Below are 25,084 nucleotides of genomic sequence, written 5' to 3'. Positions count from 1 at the left end.
GTCTCCTAGAGATGAAATACTTTGATGCGAAAAGTGCAAATCAATCCCAGAACAACAGCAAAGGACCTTGTGAAGATGCTGGAGGAAACAGTACAAAAGTATCTATATCCACAGTAAAACGAGTCCTATATCGACATAACCTGAATGGCCGCTCAGCAAGGAAGAAGCCACTGCTCCAAAACCGCCATAAAAAAGCCAGACTACCGTTTTCAACTGCACATGGGACAAAGATCGTACTTTTGGAGAAATGTCCTCCGGTCTGATGAAACAAATTTGGAGGAAAAAGGGGATGCTTGCAAACCGAAAAACACCATCCCAATCATGAAGCACGGGTGGCAGCATCATGTTGTGGGTGATTTGCTGCAGGAGGGACTGGTGCACTTCACAAAATAGATGGCATGTGAGAAAATTAAAATTATGTCTACATATTGAAGCAACATCTCAAGACATCAGTCAGGAAGTTAAAGCTGGTCACAAATGGGTCTTCCAAATGGACAATGACCCCAAGCATACTTCCAAAGTTGTGGCAAAATGGCTTAAGGACAACAATGTCAAGGTAGTGGAGTGGCCATCACAAATCCCTGACCTCAATCCTATAGAAAACTTGTGGGCAGAACTGAAAAGGTGTGTGCGAAAAAGGAGGCCTACAAACCTGACTCAGTTACACCAGCTCTGTCAGGAGAACTGGGCCAAAATTCACCCAAATTATGTGGGAAGCTTGTGGAAGGCTACCCGAAACGTTTGACTCAGGTTAAAAAAAATGTAAAGGCAATGCTACCAAATACTAATTGAGTGTATGTAAACTACTGACCCACTGGGAATGCGATGAAATAAATAAAAGCTGAAATAAATCATTCTCTCTACTATTATTCTGACATTTCACATTCTTAAAATAAAGTGGTGATCCTAACTGACCTAAGAAAGGGAATTTCTACTAGGATTAAATGTCAGGAATTGTAAAAAACTGAGTTTAAATGATTTGGCTAAGGTGTATGTAAACTTTCGACTTCAACTGTGTTTATATACACACACACACATATACATTTTTACATACGTGTGTGTGTGTATATATATATATTATATACACACATACATTTTTACATACGTATATATACTACACACACACACACACACACACACACACACACACACCCATTATTATAATATATATACATATATATACATATACATATATACATATATATATATACATATATATATATACATACACATATATACATACACATATACACACACACGTATACATATATATATATACACATACATACATACATACATACCAGGGCGAGAAAATCAACAAGCTGGCACTTGACGAACTATACAAGGCTATAAACAAGCACGAAACCATGCATCTGCTTTCCTTTTTGTCTGTGATTTTAATTCTACGTCATTAAGACACGTAATGCCCGACTTCCATCAACATGTCTCCTTCGCCACTAGGGGTGATAAAGTCCTAGACCACAAGCAACCATACAAGGTCCTCCCTCATCTGAAAAATCAGATCATGACTCTATAACTAGAAGCTCAAACAGGAAGTACCCGTGATGCACTCTGTTGAGAAATGGTCCTCCAAATGGTCCTCTTTCACTCGRATGCCAACAGTTTCAGCCAGACACTGGGAGAGCGCAACTCAATTCTCAGTGAAGAAGACATGAAACTTTCAAAGACACTGGCCTAATCCTGTAGTGTCATGGAAACCAATATGCACAATAAAGATCGTTTTCACTGAATCATATCAATTGATAAACTACTTTAATGTCAATTACAGAGGAAACCCTGATTCAAATACACTGACAACTACAGCCATATATGGTGAACCGGCGTAGATTTAACCCCCACATACTTCAACCCACACACAGTGAGAGGATCCAAGCTGGTGAAGCAAACAAATCAATGTGCCACCCCCTGGCACTGATATCCAGCAACTATGTATACAGAGACCTCAGCATTAAATAATTTTCACTGGAGCACATACTGTGAACCTGGCACATTGACAGGTGAGAGATACAATTCAATCCCCTCCTAGAAGTTACAGCTCTCTACAGACACATGGGAAATTAAATCAGCATGCGGTACCTCTGGAATAAACAAATCAATCACTGTGAATTCTTCCCCATTTCCGTTTTAAGACTAACAGGCCAGGGTGAAAGCTGCACGAGGGCATTTGGGTGAAAGCAAAGAGGAGTGTGCCGTTGTAGCACTCATTGCAATACTCATCCACATAACAACAGAGGAGAGAAGACAAAATGTTGAAATATCGATGTTCACATTCAGTCTGGTTCCTGATGACTGTAATATTTCAGTCTGGTTCCTGATGACTGTAATATTTCAGTCTGGTTCCTGATGACTGTAATATTTCAGTTCTGGTTCCTGATGACTGTAATATTTCAGTCTGGTTCCTGATGACTGAATAAATTTCAGTTCTTGGTTCCTGATGACTGTAATATTCAGTCTGTTTCCTGATGACTGTAATATTTCAGTCTGGTTCCTGATGACTGTAATATTTCAGTTCTGATGTTCCTGATGACTGTAATATTTCAGTCTGGTTCCTGATGACTGTAATATTTCAGTCTGGTTTGTGATGACTGTAATATTATCAACAGTCTTGTTCCTGATGAACTGTAATATTTCAGTCTTGTTCCTGAATGACTGTAATATTTCAGTCTTGTTCCTGATGACTGTAATATTTCAGTCTTGTTCCTGATGACTGTAGATGATTTCAGTCTTGTTCTGATGACTGTAATATTTCAGTCTTGTTCTGATGACTGTAATATTTCAGTCTGGTTTCTGATGACTGTAATATTCAGTCTGGTTCCCGATGACTGCAATATTGCCAGTAGAAGTGACCCTGCATTCCATTTGGAGAACTTTCCTGCAGACGCACTGACACAGCCAGAAGCAGGCGTCAGTTCCTGAACTGCAACTCCTGACAAAGTATGGGCAGACTTGTCAGAAGGATCAATAGGAAGCCTGTGCTGGGACACAGACATCCCTGACAGACTTCCTGCATACCTGCCCCAGTCATAAACCACAGACCTATGTACAGTATGGTGGAGTGGCTAAATGCTTAGTGTATTACACATGAATGAGATAGTCACATCCTACAACTTCGAGAGCATATTTTAGGTACTTTAAGGGGTCTTTAAGGTCTTTGCAAAGACAGAGTTGAGAGTAAATTCCAGCTCTATTAGCTCGTGGGACCCACAGACGATAACGAGAGATGGTGAACTCTGTGTTAGCTAAGAACACCACAGGCCTCCCCAAACCGTTACTTACTGGTGACTTAAGTCATCTATAGTGCTTTCCCTAGTGATTCCAAAATCTGTATATAAATTGGATATTTTACATTAATCTAATGTAAGAAGCACAATTTACTTATTTTTTGGACTGGAATGTATTTGTCCTGCAGCTCCAGGAACAACCATAATCAAGCTACTGATTAATCTAGAACATGCGGGGACAAGAATGTTTGTCCAAGTCCAGCAAAAATGTCATGAGAAATTAGCWGGAAAATAATTCATTATGCAGAGAAAATGATGATTAAACCTGTGGATGGTTAAAAATGGCCATTTTACATTTGTTACTGTCAACTGAACGATTGCCCAAAATTCCAATTACATATGCAGGTACAGTATGAGCAGTTGTCTAGATTCTAGAGGCAACTGCTTTGAGTGACACACAAATACATATTTTACTCACACCCATAATCATATTTTTGAATAATCAGGCTRTAATTGCAGACGGCAATGACTTATAAATATGTATCGACTTCCAGAGATTTTTGTTTTGTTTACCGCCCAGTGCCCACCCACTATTATATTTGCATCAGCCAGATGGGACAGAGGGAGAAAYTGTTTTCACAGAGTGGCAGAAATGCTTACCTCAATATATTAATTTGTGGCCACTGAAGAACACTGCTGTCAACATGACCCACGAGCATCGACGGTGGAGAATATTTATCAGATGTTATGTTATATTTTAGCTAAATCAAAATGTTGTAGCTAAATAAACATTGCTTCAATGCCTGCTACATCTGGCCAATGTCATATTTGGTCCATGCTATGTAAAGTATCAGAAAAATAGCACGAAAACCTGCCAGGAATCWATCTGTGTAATCTTATGAGTCAACATACACAAGTCCTATATCAGACACCATGTTTCCATTTACAAGGAGTAGCAGACATTTCAATCCACCGCTGAAGCCCAAAACAACAACTCTTCGACTTACTCATGACATAAGGATTTGGCCCRCCTGTCCTGATATCTGGGCAGGGATAGTGCTCTAAGTCCCAGGGAGCACAGGGGGGAAGGCCASAGGATAATCAATTGTACCTTTGAGCACCACTCCTTGGGCTGACATGAGGGCACCAATGTGGAGCAGGGGCAACTCCTGGGCCTCCAGAAAACATTGATCAAAATGCCAGAGAGAATGCCAGCGAGAATGCCAGAGAGGGAAAGACACTTTGTTACAGCCACCGACCGCTCCCTCTCATTAGCATTCCAACACATTGGCTTCTATGCTCTGCCACCCGTCCTTTGTCAAATTGTATCCACTTTGATGGATCATCCTGCCCCTTGCCACCCCTTCACTCTCTTCGATAGTTTCTCTTGTAACACACTGTGTCCCACGGGGCCAAAAGGCCTCGACATCAGAATACCCAAAGCAGTGGCAGATGACTGGGCATCAGAGATAAAAAGGTAAGGAGCGCTTCCAGTTCAATATGATATTGCATTATTGGGGAAGTCCCTGGGCACCTGCCTTAGTCACAGCCATTTTACTCAAAAAACAACCCACTTGGCCATGTACARCCTCCCAAAGAAATAAAGAATCCATTGCACACATGAAGACAAATCTCATGCTAAGTCCGGAATTCAAACGTTATGGAAATCCGAGGGTATAAGAGAGAGGCCACAGAAGTTTCCCGGGGCAAATAAAAAAGCAGTGATTCTCTAAATGGATGACGAGAGTGAGATGAATATGTTAAACTGACAGGGATAATGGATGAAGCTCTTCCAGAGTAGGATTCCTGTTATCTGAAGGTTCTCTCTGGAGTATCTATCTAAGCTCTATTGACCTGGCCCACCCAGAGACACAAATCAAGCAGGACATTGACATCGTTGGACCACAATTAAGTGATAATGCCCTCGAAGCTGGTGTTTGGAAGATATATTGCCASGGGTGTTGTTAGGCCCAAGACAAAATCGAGGGCCGGCAAACCATGCAAATATATCCTCCAAACACCGGCTTTGAGGGAATTATCACTTTTATACAACAGGTTACCAACATATTAAAATAATGATTGACATATTGTCATAAAAAAATATTATTTTGATGAATTTATTCATACTATTTCATCCTTCCACAAGATATAGTCCCGACACAAATCTAGGGTTGCTACCTAAGCCAGCTGCTCGTCCATTCTATCGGTCCGGTTGCCAGAGACGCGACCCAGCCGTTTGTTCTAAATGTTCCGTTGCCATACTGGCTGTAAATGTTCTTATTCCTTGCTTGCTAGCTACTTACAGTCATGTCAAACAGTGCAGCCAGAATAAGAGCAAAGTAGCTGTTATTCTGTTATTTGCGTTAGTTTATGCTGTTGTCTAGTGACATTTATTTGGATACATCCATTACAATAAGCTAATGATGCACYATTTCGCCTGGCATAGAAAATGTGCTCTCTCGTCAGGACACTGTTGTTCWGAGGAGCTAGCCAACAACAAACCTTACACAATCACTTCAAACTGAAACTGGAAAGAAGGCAAACTAGCAGCACATCGTTTCATTTTAKCTGTTTTCTATTGKTATTTTCAAGTTTATAAATTGCCTGGCTGGGCTGTTGAGACTTTGGATTATGCAGTGAGACGGAACAGAGTAAATAGGCATTTCAACGGGTATAGCTTTAGCAGGTGGACATTTGGAAGGACTCCCAAGTTCCGTATCTGTACGACTTGAGTAACTTGTGGAATAGACACCGGCTGGAATGCAGTTTTAACCAATCAGCATCCAGGATTAGACCCCCCTGTTGTATAAAGAACTACAGGCACCATCGATTCATCATCAACTGCTCCAACTAGGAAGAAAATGGAAGTGTAACTCGCTATCAATCTACCATCAGYACCCCCCACAATAAGCCATCTATACGCCTGTATTTTCCCCCAGAGGACCTGCACTTACTTTGATCTTTGAGCAGTTTGTCTTCGAAAAGAAGATGAGTGAGCGAGCCAATTGGGAGCTTCAGATGATTGCACCAAAAGGTCTCTGCTAGACTGTCCAGTGTTCTTGTGAGGCTTAGTTAGGTTATATTGAGGCACCAGCAGAAGAAACCCTGTTAAGTGTTAAGGGGGAGGAACAAGAAAGATGTACACTATATACTTCTGTCTTTGATTAATTTTGCCCTCCTGATAATCAGATGACAGCAGGAGTTCCCAGTTTTTCCTCCATAGGACATTACTAATGGGGAAGTTCACTGATTAATCACTTTACAACTCACTGCAGTAAAAACGCCATGAATTTGCGAAAATTATTTAATTCTGTTCCCATTTCTTCCTTACTTAATTCCACCCATGACAGAGGTTGAATAGAGACTTACTGGTCGTGTCTGGTGTCAGGGACTCCYCGGTCCATCCTGAGCTTGTCACTCTCCACCTGATTGAACTTGTTGCGAGCGTAGGGATCCTGCCCCGGCCGCACCACCGTAGCACCGACATATAGGTCCTGGTCAAAGTCTTGCCACCTCACCTTGCCTGCAAACCAGAGTAGAGACACAGGAGATTAAATAAATATACAGTACAGCAGTGTTTRCCCTATATTCATTTAGCAGCAGTTGCCACCACTCCAAAAAATATGTAATTTTGCTTTTAAATGGATAGTGCAATTTTGGCAATTAAGCACTTTTTCTAGTTACCAATAATCAGATGATCCATTTACAGTCATTATGCCAACGCTAGTTAGCAATGGCTTGCGAAACTACCTTAAAACTTCATTCAAACTGCAGACAGAGACATAAAAATGGTATCCATGAGTTCATCTGAGTAAATTGAAAAAGAGCTCAATTGCCAAAATCTCACACTATCCCTTTAAGATCAGTGAGACAAGTTACAACTTATATTTGTAGCAAACAGAGTGAGCAGTGGCCCGAATGAAAGCCACGAGCGCACAGCCACRGCTTGCTCATCATCTCCCTACAGTGCAGTGGCGCRCATCAGTTATATTTCAGATGGTGTCAACATAATTCAATTTTTGCATTTTGGATACTCTTTATAAAAAGACACCAGAAATAATTTTACAAAAAAAATAACAATCTCCCGCTACCTTTGCCACCCCTGCTGAAAAAACTCKTAGGGGAAACACTGGTACAGTGGACAACAGCACAGTAAATTAAGATATTCTAACCTCTTTCCCCCTTACTGGGCAAAAAACAGCTGCTAGCACTTCATCAAGTGACCATCGTGTTTAGTTTTCACATTCCAGAGCTTAAAGATGATTTGAGAGCCATTACCAAACTGTAATAAGAGCCTGCATTACAAACTCCGTGTCTCTTTCTCTCCCTCTTGCAGGAGCGCACACTCACACAAGCCTAGTCAGATTATTACACATAAAAAAATATATACATTTTAAAACATCCATATTTAATTGTAATGCTTGTCACAACAACGTATGAAAACAAAATGTCCCCACATACACACTGGATATCAATGCGGCTAAATACTAATGCAGCTGTTAAGTAATTTTTTAGGCAAGTCGGTTAGGCAAGTCGGTTAAGAACAAATTCTTATTCAAAATGATGGCCCACCCCGGCTAAACCCTAACAACGCTGGGCCAATTGTGCGCCACCCTATGGCACTTACAATCCCGGCCGGTTGTGATACAGCCTGGAATCGAACCAGGGTCTGTAGTGATGCCTCTAGCACTGAGATGCAGTGCCTTAGACCGTTGCGCCACTCGGGAGCCCKATGAATGAAGCCTCTAAAACATGTGAGCATTTGATTACATTGTCTCTCAGACAGGGTGGGGGCACGGAGACAAAAAAGACCATGAGCAATTCATCTCATGGAGCTCTGGCAGCCTGTTTCCGCATGATAATTAGGAGGGTATGAGAATAATCTGTCACTGATGCTAATTGTTCCACAGAAATGTAATGGTGAATTGCATGCCGGGGGCATTATAYCTAGCTAAGCTTAAAAAGGGAAAGCAGATGACCTTGTCATTTCCATGATTAACATGAGCAACAGATGACTATTTATGAAATTAATGTTGCAATCTATTAAATGGTTCAGTCTCAGGTCATCATGTTCTGGAGCTTGATCTAAATAGATGGGCAGTAGAACGAGAATCTCTTTTGTCATCAGTTTTTTTGACATCAAATATCTTCACGTACATAACCCTCATTACGTTATTAGGGCATATGTTAATTTTGCTAATAACAGCAGTTAAGTCTGTATGGTCTGGTGGTAATAATGTACTAGACTTGTAAAGAGGAAATCAAATCCTCCACGCCCACTGCCATTCCTGAAGACCCATTATAGGCTGCAGTATATTCCAAAACATAAGGTATATAACAATCCCTTATAAAGTAGCTTTACCTTATCAGACCTAGGAACTGGTTCCTGTCRAGATCTGTGATCCTGCCCTCAGATACCAGTTAAGAACAGGTTGTCTCTCCTTTATTGCATTTCCTTTGATGTGAAAGTTCAACAGTTCATCCATCCATCTCTCCTCGGCTGCAACATTCCTCCTTTGGCTGTGTTTACTTGACAAAAAGCTTTTAAACATGTCACTAAGGTTGAAAGATGTTTAAAAAGTTGCTCTTGGGTAATAGGAATCTATTCATATATAATAGCAATCTGAACAGGATCTCAGAGTCATGTCTACTGGTAACTGGCCTACACCACAATACCACATAAWGTAAAAGTGGAATTATATTTTTAGAAATTAAAAGCTGAAATGTCTTGAGTCAATAAATATTCAACCCCTTTGTTATGGGAAGCCTAAAAATGTTGCTTAACAAGTCATATAATAAGTTGCATGGACTGTGCGCAATAAGTGTTTTTATGACTACCTKATCTCCGTACCCCACACATCTCTGTACCCCTCAGCAGAGCTTTGAAACACAGATTCAACTACAAAGACCAGGGTGGTTTTCCAATGCCTCGCAAAGAAGGGCACCTATTGGTAGATGCGTAAAAAAATAAATAGACACTGAATATCCCTTTAAGCATGGAAAAGTTATTAATAACACTTTGGATGGTGTATCAATACACCCAGTCACTACAAGATACAGGAGCGCTTCCTAACTCAGTTGCCGGATAGGAAGGAAACTGCTCAGGAATTTTACCATGAGGACAATGGTGGCTTTTAAACAGTTGCAGAGTTTAATGGATGTAATGGGCYAAAACTGAGGATGGATCAACATTGTAGTTACTCCATAATACTAACCTAAATGGGAGTGAAAAGARGGAAGCCTGTACAGAATAAAACTYTTCTAAAACATGAATCCTGTTTGCAATAAGGCACTAAAGTAAAACTGCAAAAAATGTGGCAAAGAAATTAACTTTATGTCCTTGTCACGGACGTGTGGAAAGACGGACCAAAGCGCAGCGTAATTTGAGTTCCACATATTTTTAATCCAACGTGAAACTACAAAAAACAATATATCAACAACGAAACGTGAAAGTAGTGGTGCCACATGCACATACACAAAACAATATCCCACAAAGCAGGTGGGAGAAAGGGCTTCCTAAATATGATCCCCAATTAGAGGCAACGATTACCAGCTGCCTCTAATTGGGAACCATACAACCCAGCCACATAGAAAACCATTGACTAGAACACCCCCCTAGTCAAGCTCTGACCTAAACACCATAGAGAACCGAGGGCTCTCTATGGCCAGGGCGTGACGGTACCCCCCCCCCCGAAATGTGCGGACTCCGGCCGCAAATCCTGAAACCAAAATGGGGAGGGTGCCCACGGATCCGGCCATGGAGCTGGGTTGGACACTGGCGCCGAGGAAGGCTCCGGCCATGGAGCTGGGTTGGACGCCGTGCCTGGACTGGCCACCGGCGCAGAGGAAGGCTCCGGCCTACGAGCGGGACTGGACACCGTGCCTGGAGTGGGCACCGGCGCAGAGGAAGGCTTCAGCCTTGGAGCGGGACTCGGAAGGCGCGCACTGGAGGCCTGATGCGTGGAGCCAGCACAGGTGGCACCGGACTGGTGACACGCACTTCAGGGAGAGTGCGGGGAGCTGGCACAGGACGTACAGGACTGGGGAGGCGCACTGAAGGCCTGGTGTGTGGAGCCGGCACAGCCGGTACCGGGCTGAGAAGGCGCTCTTCAGCGCGCCTGCGCTGCAGCATACTCCTCGCCAAAACCTCTCTCCGGTATCCCTCGTTGAACTCCTCCAGAGTTTGCCATTCGGGCTCGTGCACTCTCRGCTGCCCCGCCGACCACCCCTCGTGCCCCCCCCAAAAAAATATTGGGGTTTCCGTGGCCGCGGTCCCCGGCATCGTCACTGTCCTTCCACCTTCCAAGGAAGGGTCTCACATCCTCCCATGATTACCTCCCATGTCCAAAACTCCTTTACCTCATTTACACGCTGCTTGGTCCTGCGTTGGTGGGATATTCTGTCACGTTCTTTAAAAAGGACGGGACCAAGGTTCAGCGTGTGTTGAGTTCCACATCTATATTTGCAGTGAAACTTCTCAAAAGAACTATAAACAAGCAACGAAACATAACCTCAGTGGTGCTACAAGCACAAACACAAATAATATCCCACAAACACAGGTGGGKAAAATGGCTACCTAAATATGATCCCCAATTAGAGGCAACGATTACCAGCTGCCTCTAATTGGGAACCATACAAACCAGCCACATAGAAAATAAATGACTAGAACACCCCCCTAGTCACGCTCTGACCTACACACCATAGAGAACCAAGGGCTCTCTATGGTCAGGGCGTGACAGTCCTGAATGCAAAAAGTTACGTTTGTAGCATGTTATGGGTATGCTTGTTATCGGCAAGGGAGTTTTTCTTTTCTATTAATATAAATGGAATAGAGCTAAGCACAGGCAAAATCCTACAGGAAAACTTGGTGTTCAGTCGGCATTCCAACATCTCAAGCTCTTCATTCAAAGACTCATTTCATGGACACTCTTACAGACAGTTGTGGCTGCTTTGTATGATGTATTGTTGTCTCTACCTTCTTGACCTTTGTGCTGTTGATTTTGTCCAATAATGTTGGTACCATGTTTTTGTGTTGCTACCATGTTGTTATGTTGTGTAGCTACCATTGCTGTGTTGTCATGTTCTGCTGCCTTATGTTGTTGCCTTAGGTCTCTCTTTATGTAGTGTTGTGTCTCTCTTGTTGTGATGTGTGTTTTGTCCTATATTTTGTTTTTTGTTTTTTTTATCCCAGGCCCCCGTCCTCGCAGGAGGCCTTTTGCCTTTTGGTAGGCCGTCATTGTAAATAAGAATTTAACTGACGTGCCTAGTTAAATAAAGGTTAAATAAAAATAAAATAAAACATAAGACATATTCACTTTTCAGCAGGACACTAACCTAAAACACAAGGCCGAATATACACTGGAGTTGCTTACCAAGACAAGATTCCATGTTTTGACTTAAATCGGCTTAACTCTATGGCAAGACTTGAAAATGGCTGCCTAGCAATGATCAACAACCAACTTCACAGAGCTTGAAGAATTTTTAAAAGAATAAATGCGTAAATATTGTACAATCCAGGTGTGCAAAGCGCTTCGAGAATTACCCAGAAAGACTCACAGATGTAACTCACAGATGCGACTTGTAAGTCGCTCTGGATAAGAGCGTCTGCTAAATGACTTAAATGTAATGTAAATGTAAATCACTGCAAGAGGTGATTCTAACATGTATTAACTCAAGGGTGTGAATGCGATGTCAAATTYCATATTTCTTTGTTTCATTTTCGATAAATTTGCAAACATTTCAAAATTGGGTATTGTGTGTGGATGGGTGATATATTTTTTTAAATGTAATAAATTTTCAGGCTGCAACACAACAAAATGTGGATTAAGTCAGAGGATTATTCTAAAATTGAATAAACAGTTTTTTCCCCCTCATTAATCTACATACAATACCCCATAATGACGAAGCAAAAATGTGTTTTTAGAAATGTTTGCAAATTTATTAAAAACGATATGACATTTACATAAGTATTCAGACCCTTCACTCAGTACTTTGTTGAAGCACCTTTGGCAGCGATTACAGCCTCGAGTCTTCTTGGGTATGACGTTACAAGCTTGGCACATCTGTATTTGGGGAGTTTCTCCCATTCTTCTCTGCAGATACTCTCAAGCTTTGTCGGGTTGGATGGGGAGTGTCGCTGCACAGCTATTTTCAGGTCTCTCCAGAGATGGTCGATCGGGTTCAAGTCCGGGCTCTGGCTAGGCCACTCAAGGACATTCAGAGACTTGTCCTGAAGCCACTCCTYTGTTGTCTTGGCTGTGTGCTTAGGGTCGTTGTCCTGTTGGAAGGTGAACCTTTGCCCCAGTCTGAGGTCCTGAGCGCTTTGGAGCAGGTTTTCATCAAGGATCTCTCTGTACTTTGCTCCGTTCATCTTTGCCTCGATCCTGACTAGTCTCCCAGTCCCTGCCYCTGAAAAACATCCRCACAGCATGATGCAGCAACTATCATGATTCACCTTAGYGATTGTGCCAGGTTTCCTCCAGACGTGACGCTTGGCATTCAGGCCAAAGAGTTCAATCTCAGTTTAKTCAGAACAGAGAATSTTGTTTCTCATGGTCAGAGTCCTTTAGGTGCCTTTTGGCAAACTCCAAGCGGGCTGTCATGTGCCTTTTACTGAGGYGTGGCTTCCGRCTGGCCACTCTACCATAAAGGCCTGATTGGTGGAGTGCTGCAGAGATAAGAGAATCTTCCAGAAGGATAACCATCTCCACAGAGGAACTCTAGAGCTCTGTCAGAGTGACAATCGGGTTCACCTCCCTGACCAAGGCCCTTCTCCTCAGATTGCTCAGTTTGGCCAGGCGGCCAGCTCTAAGAGCCTTGGTGGTTCCAAACTTCTTCCATTTAAGAATGATGGAGGCCACTGTGTTCTTGGTGACCTTCAATACTGCATAAATGGTTTGGTATCCTTCCCCATATCTGTGCCTCGACACAATCCTGTCTCGGAGCTCTAAAGACAATTCCTTTGKCCTCATGGCTTGGTTTTTGCTCTGACATGCACTGTCAAATGTGGGACTTAATAAAGACAGGTGTGTGCCTTTCCAAATCATGTCCAATCAATTGAATTTACCACAGGTGGACTCCAATCAAGTTATAGAAACATCTCACGGATGATCAATGGAAACAGGATGCACCGGAGCTCAATTTCTAGTCTCATAGCAAAGGGTCTGAATACTTACGTAAATAAGGCATCTGTTTTTATTTTTAATACATTTGCAAACATTTCTACAAACCTGTTTTCACTTTGTCATTATGGGGTATTGTGTGTAGATTGAGAAAATCAAATATTTAATACATTTTAGAATAAGGCTGTAACGTAACAATGTGGAATGCACAGTATACACTGTACAGGCCATCAATGAAGCCTTATAACTTCCATCGCTCTTCTTGAGCAGAGCAGTCATAGTGGAGGCAGACAGAGGCTAATTGTGTCTGTGGGCTAGTGTGCTGTGCAGCAGATTCCTCACATATCAAAACAGTTCATATAATAGCATTGTCAATAAGTAAGATTGATTACTCTAAAACTGAGTGYTCTTCTCATCTTGATCCAAGACGAAACTCACTCACAGCACATAATACACTGTACACAACAGTACTGTATCAAAAGCACAAAGTGGTGGCCAGAGAAACAGCTAGCAGCATCATAATAATTAAAACCACCATTAGTGGAGAAAGACATTCCTACAGGGACTGAGAATACACAGCATCATTCTCAATCAAAGCCAAATGAGGCATGTTCTGTACAGAAGTTAAGAGGGAGAGAACAGGACCTGCAGCAGAGTAGGATACAGCCGTCATCAGTATAATTAGCTTCTCTGAAGAGAATGGAGCCGCTAGGCTGTGACCTCCACAACGCTTCCATCCAGACATGCTCACACACACACACACACACCACACACACACACACACACACACACACACACACACACACACACACACACACACACACACACACACACACACACACTTCAGAAAATGAAAGTGTTACACAACCCAATCATAAACCTCTATGTAGAATTAATTTTAAGAAACAAGCAAGTTCGCTGAGACTTCACATCGACCTAATGAAGTTCAGAGCTTTACGGAATTAATTTAATACAACCTTGAGGCAAAAAAAAAAACTTGTTTTCTCTTCAGCTCGACCGTAGCAGTAAAACAATAAAAAATAATGTATGTGGACACCTACTTGTCGAACATCTCATTCCAAAATCATGGGCATTAATATGGAGTTGGTCACTCCTTTGCTGCTATAACAGCCACTCCTCTTCTGGGAAGGCGTTCTACTAGATGTTGGAACATTGCTGCAGGTACTTGCTTCCATTCAGCCACTAGAGCATTAGTGAGGTCGGGCACTGATGTTGGGCGATTAGGCCTGGCTCGCAGTCTTCCCAAAGGTGTTCGATGGGGTTGAGGTCAAGAATCTGTGCAGGCCAGTCAAGTTCTTCCACACCGATCTCGACAAACCATTTCTGTATGGACCTCGCTTTGTCCACGGGGGCATTGTCATGCTGAAGCAGGAAAGGGCCTTCCCCAAACTGTTGCCACAAAGTTGGAAGCAAAGAATAATCTTTGTATGTACTGCCAAATTCTCTAAAACAACATTTGAGGCAGCTTATAGTTGAGAAATTAACCTTAAATTATCTGGCAACAGCTCTGGTGCACATTCCTGCAGTCAGCACGCCAAATGCACGTTCCCTCAAAATTTGAGACATCTGTGGCATTGTGTTGTGTGACAAAACAGCACATTTTAGAGTGGCCTTTAATTGTCCCCAGCATAAGGTGCACCTGTGTAATGATAGTGCTGTTTAATCAGCTTCTGGATATGCCACACCCGTCAGGTGGATGGATTATCTAAATGCTCACTAACAGGGATGGGCTCCCGAGTGGCGCAGCGGTCTAAGGCACTGCAAAGCCGTGATTGAGGCGTCACTACAGACACCCTGGTTCGTATCCAGGCTGTATCACAACCGGCCGTGATTGGGAGTCCCATAGGGCGGTACACAATTGGCCCAGCGTCGTCCGGGTTTGACCGGTGTAGGCTGTCATTGTAAATTAGAATTTGTTCTTAACTGACTTGCCTAGTTAAATATAATNACACAATTGGCCCAGCGTCGTCCGGGTTTGACCGGTGTAGGCTGTCATTGTAAATTAGAATTTGTTCTTAACTGACTTGCCTAGTTAAATATAATTATTATAATTTTTRTATTAACAAACTRGTGCACAGAATTTGAGAGTAATAAGGTTTTTGTGCGCATTGAACATTTCTGGGATCCTTTATTTCAGCTCATGAAACYCTTTACATGTTGCATTTATATTCTTGTTCAGTATACCTCAAAATACCTCATACCTCTCCACATTGATCTGGTACTGGCTGTCTGTATATAGCTCCATTCTTGTGTATTTTAGTTTATGCCTCGTGTTACCATTTTATTTTAAACTCTGCATTGTTGGGAAGCATTTCATGGTAAAGTWTACACCAGTTGTATTTGGCGCATGTGACAAATAGAATTTGGTTTGATTTTGATTTGATAGCAGATAGAACAGGCTAATTAAAAGGCAATTTTCACAGACATTCCATTATACTTTGGAGTCAAAAAAGGATTAATTGTACATTAGGCCATCTGGAAACGAGCTTAATTAAAATGGGCACCCTTCTGCAAATTCTTTGTTTAACTCAAACGTGAGTGTTAAGCCGAGTGACCTAAATAGCATAAGCCACTGAAACAAGACACAATTGAATATTGATAGGGGTATTGTTTTCTACATAAAATATAGGAAACAAAAGCAGATGGGAATGATTTTTCTCCCTGCCCTACCTATATAGAAAATATGGAATGTTTATGACATAAATTAAACAGAACAGCTCTCCCGCAGAACTACCTTGCCAAGGAAAGAATGTGACAGTCACAGTTATGATGGTAAAAACACTACAATTTATATATATCTCTTCGTACATGGCATGCTGCTTTTTTAAATGCAGAAAAAGCCTATAAAGTCAGCATATGCTTACACCTGAGGCTTAATGCATTAAGCAGCCCTGCTAAATTGGATCCCGGTTTGGTTGAGCGCATGGGCTTGCAAATTGTTACGAKAGGGGCTTTTCTACTTGGGTGATTGGCCCGGGGACAAAGATCAGACACTTGTAAAAACACCAAGATGAATTGAGATGCTTTTCATAGCATTTCTCTACACACACACACACCTTGAATAATTAGCCCTGACCTTATGAACAGTAAAGGTAGTTTACTAGTTTTAAACAGAGCCACAGCTGACACCCTGCTCTATTGCAAAGTAGCTTGAACAACACMTCGATTGATTTTCTCAATGGGACTCTCCTGCGCCTGTGTGTAAATGGAAGGTCTAATCAGAATGGATGGCGCTGTGGGATGCCTGGCTGGGCTGGYATATCTGGCTCTTACCTGGGGGGAGTGTCTCCAGACTGTGGGTTTTGTCATCTGCGTTGCTGTGGGCCTGGGCCTGATTTGATGAGTCAATAGRGTTCCAGTCATCCTGCCAAAGAAACACAAAGACACATGAATATAGAAACAAATAGTGAAGGTAACTTTTTACATTCAGTGGAAAATATATTCTTGCTCTCTTCAGAAAAGGATGATCTAAAGATAGAAAATGCTCAGCCCCATGTTTCATAAATAGCAGTGTTRCTCAATGACATGTCTGAGTAGTTTAAACCGAGAATGTTAAGCACATTTCCCAGACTAATTCTGAATGCAAATGGTTAGAAAAAGCTTTAATAATACTTTAGTCTTCCTAGTTCCCAGTTAGTGTTATTGATTTATTAGTTCAAGGTTAACTGTGGAATTACAAATGCATGATTTGCATCGTCATGTTACTCTGGCAACGAGATGCCCSTGACCTAGCATTGCGCTGCTTCGAGAAGCTTTTAAAAATGTAAGTGAGTTTGTCAAAAGCATCTTGTTGAAGAAAAAGGTACAGTGATCCTATGACAGACAGTTCACCATCATTCAATTTACATTCAAGAACTTTGAACYTAGGCTACTTATCCAAACCAGATAGACAGAGGCAGGACAGAGGACATGTTTAATTCAGCTTAGGGCTCACAGCGATTCAAATAACTTCACAACTTGTATGTTGAGTCATGCATTAGACCTTCTCAAGAGTCAGACAAAAATAATTTCTGTGTGGTATTTTGGGTTAGACACAGAGTATAAATTACACCCATATACAAAAAAAAAAGGCATGTTTGATACAATCTAATGGACAAAATACGTTGTTGTCTCCTTGTCTATTACCATCAGGATAAACTGATAGAAACTGTCTAGACTACAAAACCTGATGCAGGTGCTCTTGAACATTCCAATCATCGCCAGGTGCATCATTGGATCCACCACAATAAGTTATGTGAGGATTCACAGAACAGAATGCGATGGAGAGGACATGTCGATTGAGGAGTGGCTGCCGTTCTGATCTCACGGCAGAAACAAAAGCAGAAGGACAGTCAGTGACTAAACAACCAAAAAGGATTTACATCAGTGTTAGAACACACAGGAGTTGTGTGCCTGCACAAAGCCAGTAAAGATTCCCCACACTGCGGGAGGCTTTGGCCTCAGCATATAGCCCATTTGATCATTCTCGCCTGCCTCCATAACAAACTGTTGGGAAATATGGCCGCGCTGACAATGAGAGCATGGGCCAAGCCAAACGGTGACACACTGCAGTGCTGCAAGCCTGTAACACAACGTGGGCTGGCTTGGTAATAACTCAAGAAGGCCTCTTGCCAAGATTAGCAGTAAATAAACAAACAGGCGGGATGGTATGGACAGAGAGCAAGCTACTGAAGTCCTGTCCAGAAGCCCTCGCTTTACAAAACGCGATTAGCATCTGGTCTGGTCGACTGGTCCCCTCAGTCAGGCCAAAATGTACAGGTGGCTGTGGCAAAGAAAAGCATTTAGATGCTCAGCATTTGATCATATTAACTCATCTAAGTAATTCTCATATCTTATCAAAAATCTATATATTTAGACAGATGAACATGAATGAGAAAAATTTGATGCATTTCTTTTAGAGCATAATTATGCGCTCTGACTTCTTAGGGCTAGGCCCCTTTTTTCTCAATTTCCACCTGAATGATGCGCCCAAAGTAAACTCCCTGTTGCTCAGGCCCTGAAGCCAGGATATCCATATAATTGGTACCATTGGAAAGAAAACACTTTGAAGTTTGTGGAAATGTTAAAATAATCTAGGAGAATATAACACAATAGATATGGTAGGAGAAAATCCAAAGAAAAACCAAACGGAAATGTTTTATTGTTGGTCATATTGAAAATTTGCTCCCTGGATGCAATTCCTATGGCTTCCACAGGGTGTGCTCCCCATGTGTCAATAAATGCACAGTTAAGTTTTGTAACTTCAAAAACGAATAAGAAATAATCKGTTTTAMTACAGGGACACAGTCTTGGAAATTCGTGTTTGTGTGTGCCATTAAGACAGGACGCACCTGCTAAAATCGGTTTCCTATTGAACATACTTATTTCCGTAAYAAATATTATAGTTTSATTACATTTTAGGGTYTCTGAGGAGTAAATAGAAACGTATTTTGACTTGTTGAAACAAAGTTCAGGGGTAGATTTTCGGATACCTTTCTCTACATGTTGAACGAGTGGATTACGCAAATAGATGGTGCCAACTAAACAGACTTTTTGGGATATAAAGGAGGATTTTATCTAACAAAACGACACTACATGTTATAGCTGGGACCCTTTTGGATGTCAAATCAGAGGAAGATTTTCAAAAAGTAAGTGAATATTTAATCGTTATTTGTGAATGTATGAAACCTGTGCCGGTGGAAAAATATTTTGATGTGGGGCGTCATCCTCAAACAATCGCATGGCATGTTTTTGCTGTAATAGCTACTGTAAATCGGACAGTGCAGTTAGATTAACAGGAATTTAAGCTTTCAGCTGATATAAGACACATATGTACCTAAATGTTTAATATCCAGAGTCAATTCATATTACAATCACCTTTGGCAGTAATTACAGCTGTGAGTCTTTCCTGGTAAGTCTAAGAGCTTTGCACATCTGGATTGTACAATACTTGCCCATTATTATTGAAACAATTCTTCAATCTCTACAAATTGGTTGTTGATCATTGCTAGACAACCATTTTCAAGCAGATTTTATTTAAAACTAACTCAGGAACATATACGGTCTTCTTGGTAAGCAACTCCAGTGTAGATTTGGCCTTGTGTTTTAGGTTATTGTTCTGCTGAAAGGTCAATTGGAAAGGTGGAAAACAGACTGAACCAGGTTTTCCTCTAGGATTTTGCCTGTGCTTAGCTCTATTCTATTGCTTGTTTATCATGAAAAGTCCTTAACGATTACAAGCACACCCCTAACATGATGCAGCCACCACAATGCTTGGAAATATGGAGAGTGGTACTCAGTAAAGTGTTGTATTGGATTTGCCCCAAACATAACACCTTGAATTCAGGACAAAAAAGTGAATTACTTTAATGCCTTYTTGCAATCAGGATGCATGTTTTGGAATATTTGTATTATGTACAGGCTTCCTTCTTTTCGCTCTGTCAATTAGGTTAATACTGTGGAGTAACTACAATGTTCTTCATCGATCCTCAGTTTTCTATCACAGCCATTAAACTCGGTTTTAAAAAGTCACCATTTGCCTCATAAGAAAATCTCTGAGCGGTTTCCTTCCTCTCCGACAACTGAGTTAGGAACAGAGTATGTCAGCTGAGCGGAGCATGCCCAATTCCCAAAGGCTGAAACGTTGTCCTTCTTGCCCGCTCTAATTTTGCTCCAGTAGCACTCACTTCACAAGCTCAAGGCATGCCCACCTCAGCATGCATTTGTAGCCTACTTGTGTGCTGCTATAGCCCCTTGCTTTAGCTACTGTCATGGAGTTCACTAAATATTTTCATTAAGAAACTGATGAAAGACACAGGTGCTAAATCAAGGTGACTTACAAAGATGAGGACCAACAGCAAGAGAGGAAGTGTGGTGATGTTTGGGCTCCCGAGTGGCGCAGCAGTCTAAGGCACTGCATCTCAGTTCAAGAGGCGTCACTGCAGTCCCTGGTTCGAATCCAGGCTGCATCACATTTTTTATTTAACTTTTATTTATACAGGTTTTACTCATTGAGATAATATCTATTTTCCAAGAGAGACCTYGTCACATCTGGCCGTGATTGGGAGTCCCATAGGGCAGCGCACAATTGGCCCAGCGTCGTCCCGGTTTGGCCGTCATTGTAAATTTGTTCTTAACAGACTTGRCTAGTTAAATAAAGGGTAGTGTCCAAATTAAAGAATCATTGTGGAATCTGAAAAGACACTTAKCCCAAAAGCATGATGGTGTACTTACTACGTGCACATGCTAAAAGAAAGGAACGAGGTGGGTAGATAAGTGCGTCATTGTGGCAAAGTATTTATAAACCAAAAATCAGATCTTCTAAATGTTTTGTTCATTTTCATTCTATTATCTATACAATAGGCCATAATTGATTTTGGCCCAATAGGCCTGGCATATTTCCACATTCAAGGTGGTTTCCATTTTGATTGGCTTATTTTGAGTAAAAACCTTATCTATAGAAAAAAATAAAAACCACTCTGCKTGTTTGCCCAGCCTGGCAAGAGCGGCCCAAAGGGTGTTTAGCATCCCCAGGGGCTCTGCAAATGTGGAGAGGATATTTTCCGCTGCTGGCCAGCTATCCAGGCACAATCGCATGAGCCTGAAGCCACAGACTGGCCAAACTCTATACATTTAGTCATATACATAAAACTCTAAAAATACATTTTTTGAATTTTATGTATAATGACTAAATGTATATGTTTAAAGTAATGATAGGACTATAACTAACAGAATTCTACTCTGTCACTGTATAATGGAGTAAAATGTGGTTGAATCATAAGACTAGAATTCTTGATTGTATGTGCATAAAAAAGAGGAACTGTTACCAGACAAGAAACTGTGGCAGACAACTTGTGACAACTGTGAACAGGGAAGGAGGTCTCCCCACCCAGGGAGGGGAGAAACTGTTGGGCTTGTAGTAGATTGTATAACATGTTGCAGGATATGATAAGCAATGTATGTGTTGGAGAAAACTTGTAAACAGCATTGACAGTGTTAGAGAGGAGGAGGGGCATTTATATGACCAAATGTGAGGTATAAAAGGCTATGTGCATGGTATGATTTTCAGAGCTCCCGTGAATAAACATTCTGACTATTGTAAGCTGGGACTCCGTCTGTTTCATTCAACTAGAATCTTACAAATTCTGGGTTGCAGACRGAGTAGTTTAATTGAAGTTCAGTTTATGAACATTGAGAACAAAATTCTCTTAACAGAATTCAAAAGGCATTAATAAGTCATTGTGTTAAATTTGTATTTAATTCTAAATAAGTCACAGCCTATATGTGTCATTTATAGACAATCATTTAATACYACAAAATGCTGTTCAAATGCTGAGCCCTTTATGTTCCTACTAGCCTGTCATGTCGCACTCGCAAATGCATTTCTTTGTAGGCTATAGCCTTGAAGTAATTGAAATAATATAGCCTAATTCATTTTTCGTTCCTTAGGCTCCCTGTCTGGCTCCAGACCTATTTAGAGTGTTTATATGCTGTTTAATATAACATGTAGCCTATTTGAAATTAAGTCCGTTCTTACATTACCTTWTCATGTTTATTCAAATACTTTTCATTCAAAGCCATATGGTTGGGTTTCAATACTTAAACTATTGGTAGGTCCAGTCAGTCACAAAACTAGATGGGTGTTAATGAATGGAGCGAATMTGGAGRGGCAGTTMTTTTCCCTGTGAGCACAGAGCGGTTATTAGCGGTGCGGGATTTCCAACCGCTCAACTCCGCTCKCATGCTCTGGTTAGGAAGGATGCCTGTATCTTCGTAGTGTAATTAATCACTTTTTAATTTACTTATTTAGGCTTGCAATGACAAAGGGGTTGAATACTTATTGACTCAAGACATTTTAGCTTTTCATATTTAAGTCATTTGTAAAAAATTTGAAAAACATAATTCTACTTTCACATTATGGGGAATTGTGTGTGGGCCAGAGACAAAAAAACGAAACAAAAATTCCATGCTGTGCTTTGCTCTGCTTTTACATATGACACTGTAGTATGTACACTCTGTTATGAACAGCAATGCTACCATCTATCTGCTACATCATTTATCTGATCTGGGATAGTAGTAGACTACTACAGTAAATTATATTCTAGTTTTTGGCCTTCCTGACTCCCATTATGTAATCTTTGTGATTCAGGGCCATTTCAGGTCTGGGAGCCAATTGGGGGAGAAAGCAGGTGTGAATGCAGAGAGCCCAGAGGAACATCCATCTCAGTTGGCATGGTATAACCGCACAGCAACTGTTCCCCCTCGCTGAGCCATACATGCACTGCCAGGGGGCATTAGCAGGCAGCAGCCAGACTGGAGGCTCTTTCAGGCTAGTTTGTGGAAGGCAGGCTGGAGCAGAGGAGCAAAATTCAACCAAAAATGTCCCCTCTTCTCTGAGGATGCTGCAGCTTCAGTTGGTACAGGGAACTGTAGAACTTGAGAGTAGAAGAGGGTAGGGAAGAGAGTAGAAGAGAGTAGGGAAGAGAGTAGAAGAGAGTAGGGAAGAGAGTAGAAGAGGGTAGGGAAGAGAGTAGAAGAGGGTAGGGAAGAGAGTAGAAGAGAGTAGGGAAGAGAGTAGAAGAGAGTAGGGAAGAGAGTAGAAGAGAGTAGAAGAGGGTAGGGAAGAGAGTAGAAGAGGGTAGGGAAGAGAGTAGAAGATAGTAGGGAAGAGAGTAGAAGAGAGTAGAAGAGGGTAGGGAAGAGAGTAGAAGAGTAGGTAGGGAGAGAGTAGAAGAGTATCTTTAGAGTGTCTCAGAGATCAGGAACGTGTAAAGACACAGCTGTTAGGTGTTATGTAGGCATATGGGGGTCATGACAAGCTTGAACTACTGTAGAAGCAAGCAGAGATGCATTGGCTAAGGAACACAGATGGATTCCTCAAGAAGAGTCTGCCACTGTAACACTAAACCATTTAAATATTTACAATCCCTGCTGATAGAGAAGGTAGGAAGACCTAGCACTTGTCTTAACTGAATATCCTTGTTATACTGTTACTAAGATACTGCACTGTTTTTATGCTTTCATTATCAGTCAGATCTGGAGTGTCGTAAAGTGTAGTGAGGATTTGGTCCCTTCATTACCGGTTCACCAGGGCAAAACAAATAAGTTCTCCGAACATTGTCAACCAGTGACGCGAGAAAAACACTTGCCAAAGTAAAACCAGATGTCAAGTCCCGGGGTTGTGGTCTCGGAGAAGTAAAGTACATATTTGTTTTAAAAAAACAAAGTGTTTACGCATTCAGAGTAAGAATACACTACCGATCAAAAAGTTTAGAAACACCTACTCATTCCAGGTTTTTTATTTCTTTTGACTATTTTCTTACATTGGTAGAATAATAATGAAGACATCAAAACTATGAAATAACACATTTCGAATCCTGTAGTAACCAAAAAATGGTTAAACAAATAAAAAATATATTTTGAGATTGTTCCAATAGCCACCCTTGCCTTAAGAGAGCTTGCCACTCTTGGCATTCTCGTCAAACCAGCTTCATAGGTAGTCAACTGGAATGCAATTCAATTAACGGTGTTAATTGAATGGAATTAAAGCCTTGCACTGAACAGTGAGCACATCTCTTAAGAGCTGGGAGGAGGAGAAAATTCCTCCTAATTAACATCAGCCTGAACATCCGACAGAGAGGAGCAGAGCAAGCTGCGCATCACACCAACTGTGCTCAGATGGATTATATTTGCCTGGCTAGACAGGGTGCTCGAACTGCACAACAGCATGTGCCATGTACAGTACACACAGCAGTCCCGTTTTGGCGATAAATTGAAAGAGACCGCACACCCATCTTCGGTGCCAACTTCGGTTAGGTTATGACAAAGTATGCATCTTAGAGGGTATTCTTGGTACACACTGGTCTGGCTGGCTGCACATGCTGAACCGTCCGAGCCAGGCCAACAACTATGATGTAAAGCAATGTAGTATTATGTTATTGATACTTTTCGGCATAAAGACCACAGATGAGTCGAAATCTGTGAATACTAGGAATCTTGAATGTTTCTTATAGTCCTCTCATCAAAGTGCAGGCTTTTACCAATGGACAACTGAAAGGTCTTTACGTCACCCACTGACAGCAATGGAGTGATTTGCAAAGGAATTTCAAGCATGCTGACAAACTACAAGATCAGGTGGTGAGAGAAGTCAACCATTTAGGCTTATCATTAAAACAGCCATACAAAGTGATCAGACAGCACCAGATCAATAGCAGACCTCAGACTAAGTTTAATATTTCTATTTAGCTAAAAGTTCTTTGTACTTCTCATGAGCCACACAGTTGCACCAGACTGCTCAGACAGACAGACACTGATGCCCATGAATGTGACAAACCCCCACAGCTAGACCTAACACCACAGCTCACCATGATGGAAAACCAAACAGAAAACCTGCTTCACACGTCACCTGAAATAGGTATCAGGAGGTTCGTTCAATCAACGAAGTTGCAGAATAGAAATGCGATGATACAACCGACAACGAATGTCCAAGACGCATGTTCTGTTGTACACACTATATTTATATCTTCAATGTTCATGAATGTGTCCTAGTGAATGCGGCCTTAGACGTGGACCTTTCTGCTTTGCCAGAACACCTATATAGCACCTTAGCGAACCGAATAAAAACTCCATAAAAACACAGTGTAAAAAAACATTGAAGCTTTATTTTAACCTCAGTAATGACTCAACTGGCTGGACAAGTGAAGATGCTCAGCACAAGCTTAG

General features: G+C 41.5%; 1 protein-coding gene across 3 annotated transcripts in view; it reads right to left on the bottom strand.

The window, feature by feature from the left end:
* Positions 1-25,084, bottom strand: part of galnt2 (UDP-N-acetyl-alpha-D-galactosamine:polypeptide N-acetylgalactosaminyltransferase 2) — a 103,415-nt gene that overhangs the window by 14,704 nt on the left and 63,627 nt on the right. For all 3 annotated transcript variants that reach the window (XM_070444954.1, XM_023993499.2, XM_023993500.2), the window contains exons 2-3: positions 16,658-16,748; positions 6,612-6,765 (exon numbers count right to left, since the gene is read on the bottom strand). In XM_070444954.1, the coding sequence (XP_070301055.1) occupies positions 6,612-6,765; positions 16,658-16,748 (245 nt within the window). The remainder of the gene's footprint in view (positions 1-6,611; positions 6,766-16,657; positions 16,749-25,084) is intronic.

This window comes from Salvelinus sp. IW2-2015, linkage group LG8, assembly GCF_002910315.2.
Source record: "Salvelinus sp. IW2-2015 linkage group LG8, ASM291031v2, whole genome shotgun sequence".
NCBI lineage: Eukaryota > Metazoa > Chordata > Actinopteri > Salmoniformes > Salmonidae > Salvelinus > Salvelinus sp. IW2-2015.
This window is presented reverse-complemented; position numbering and strand designations above follow the sequence as displayed.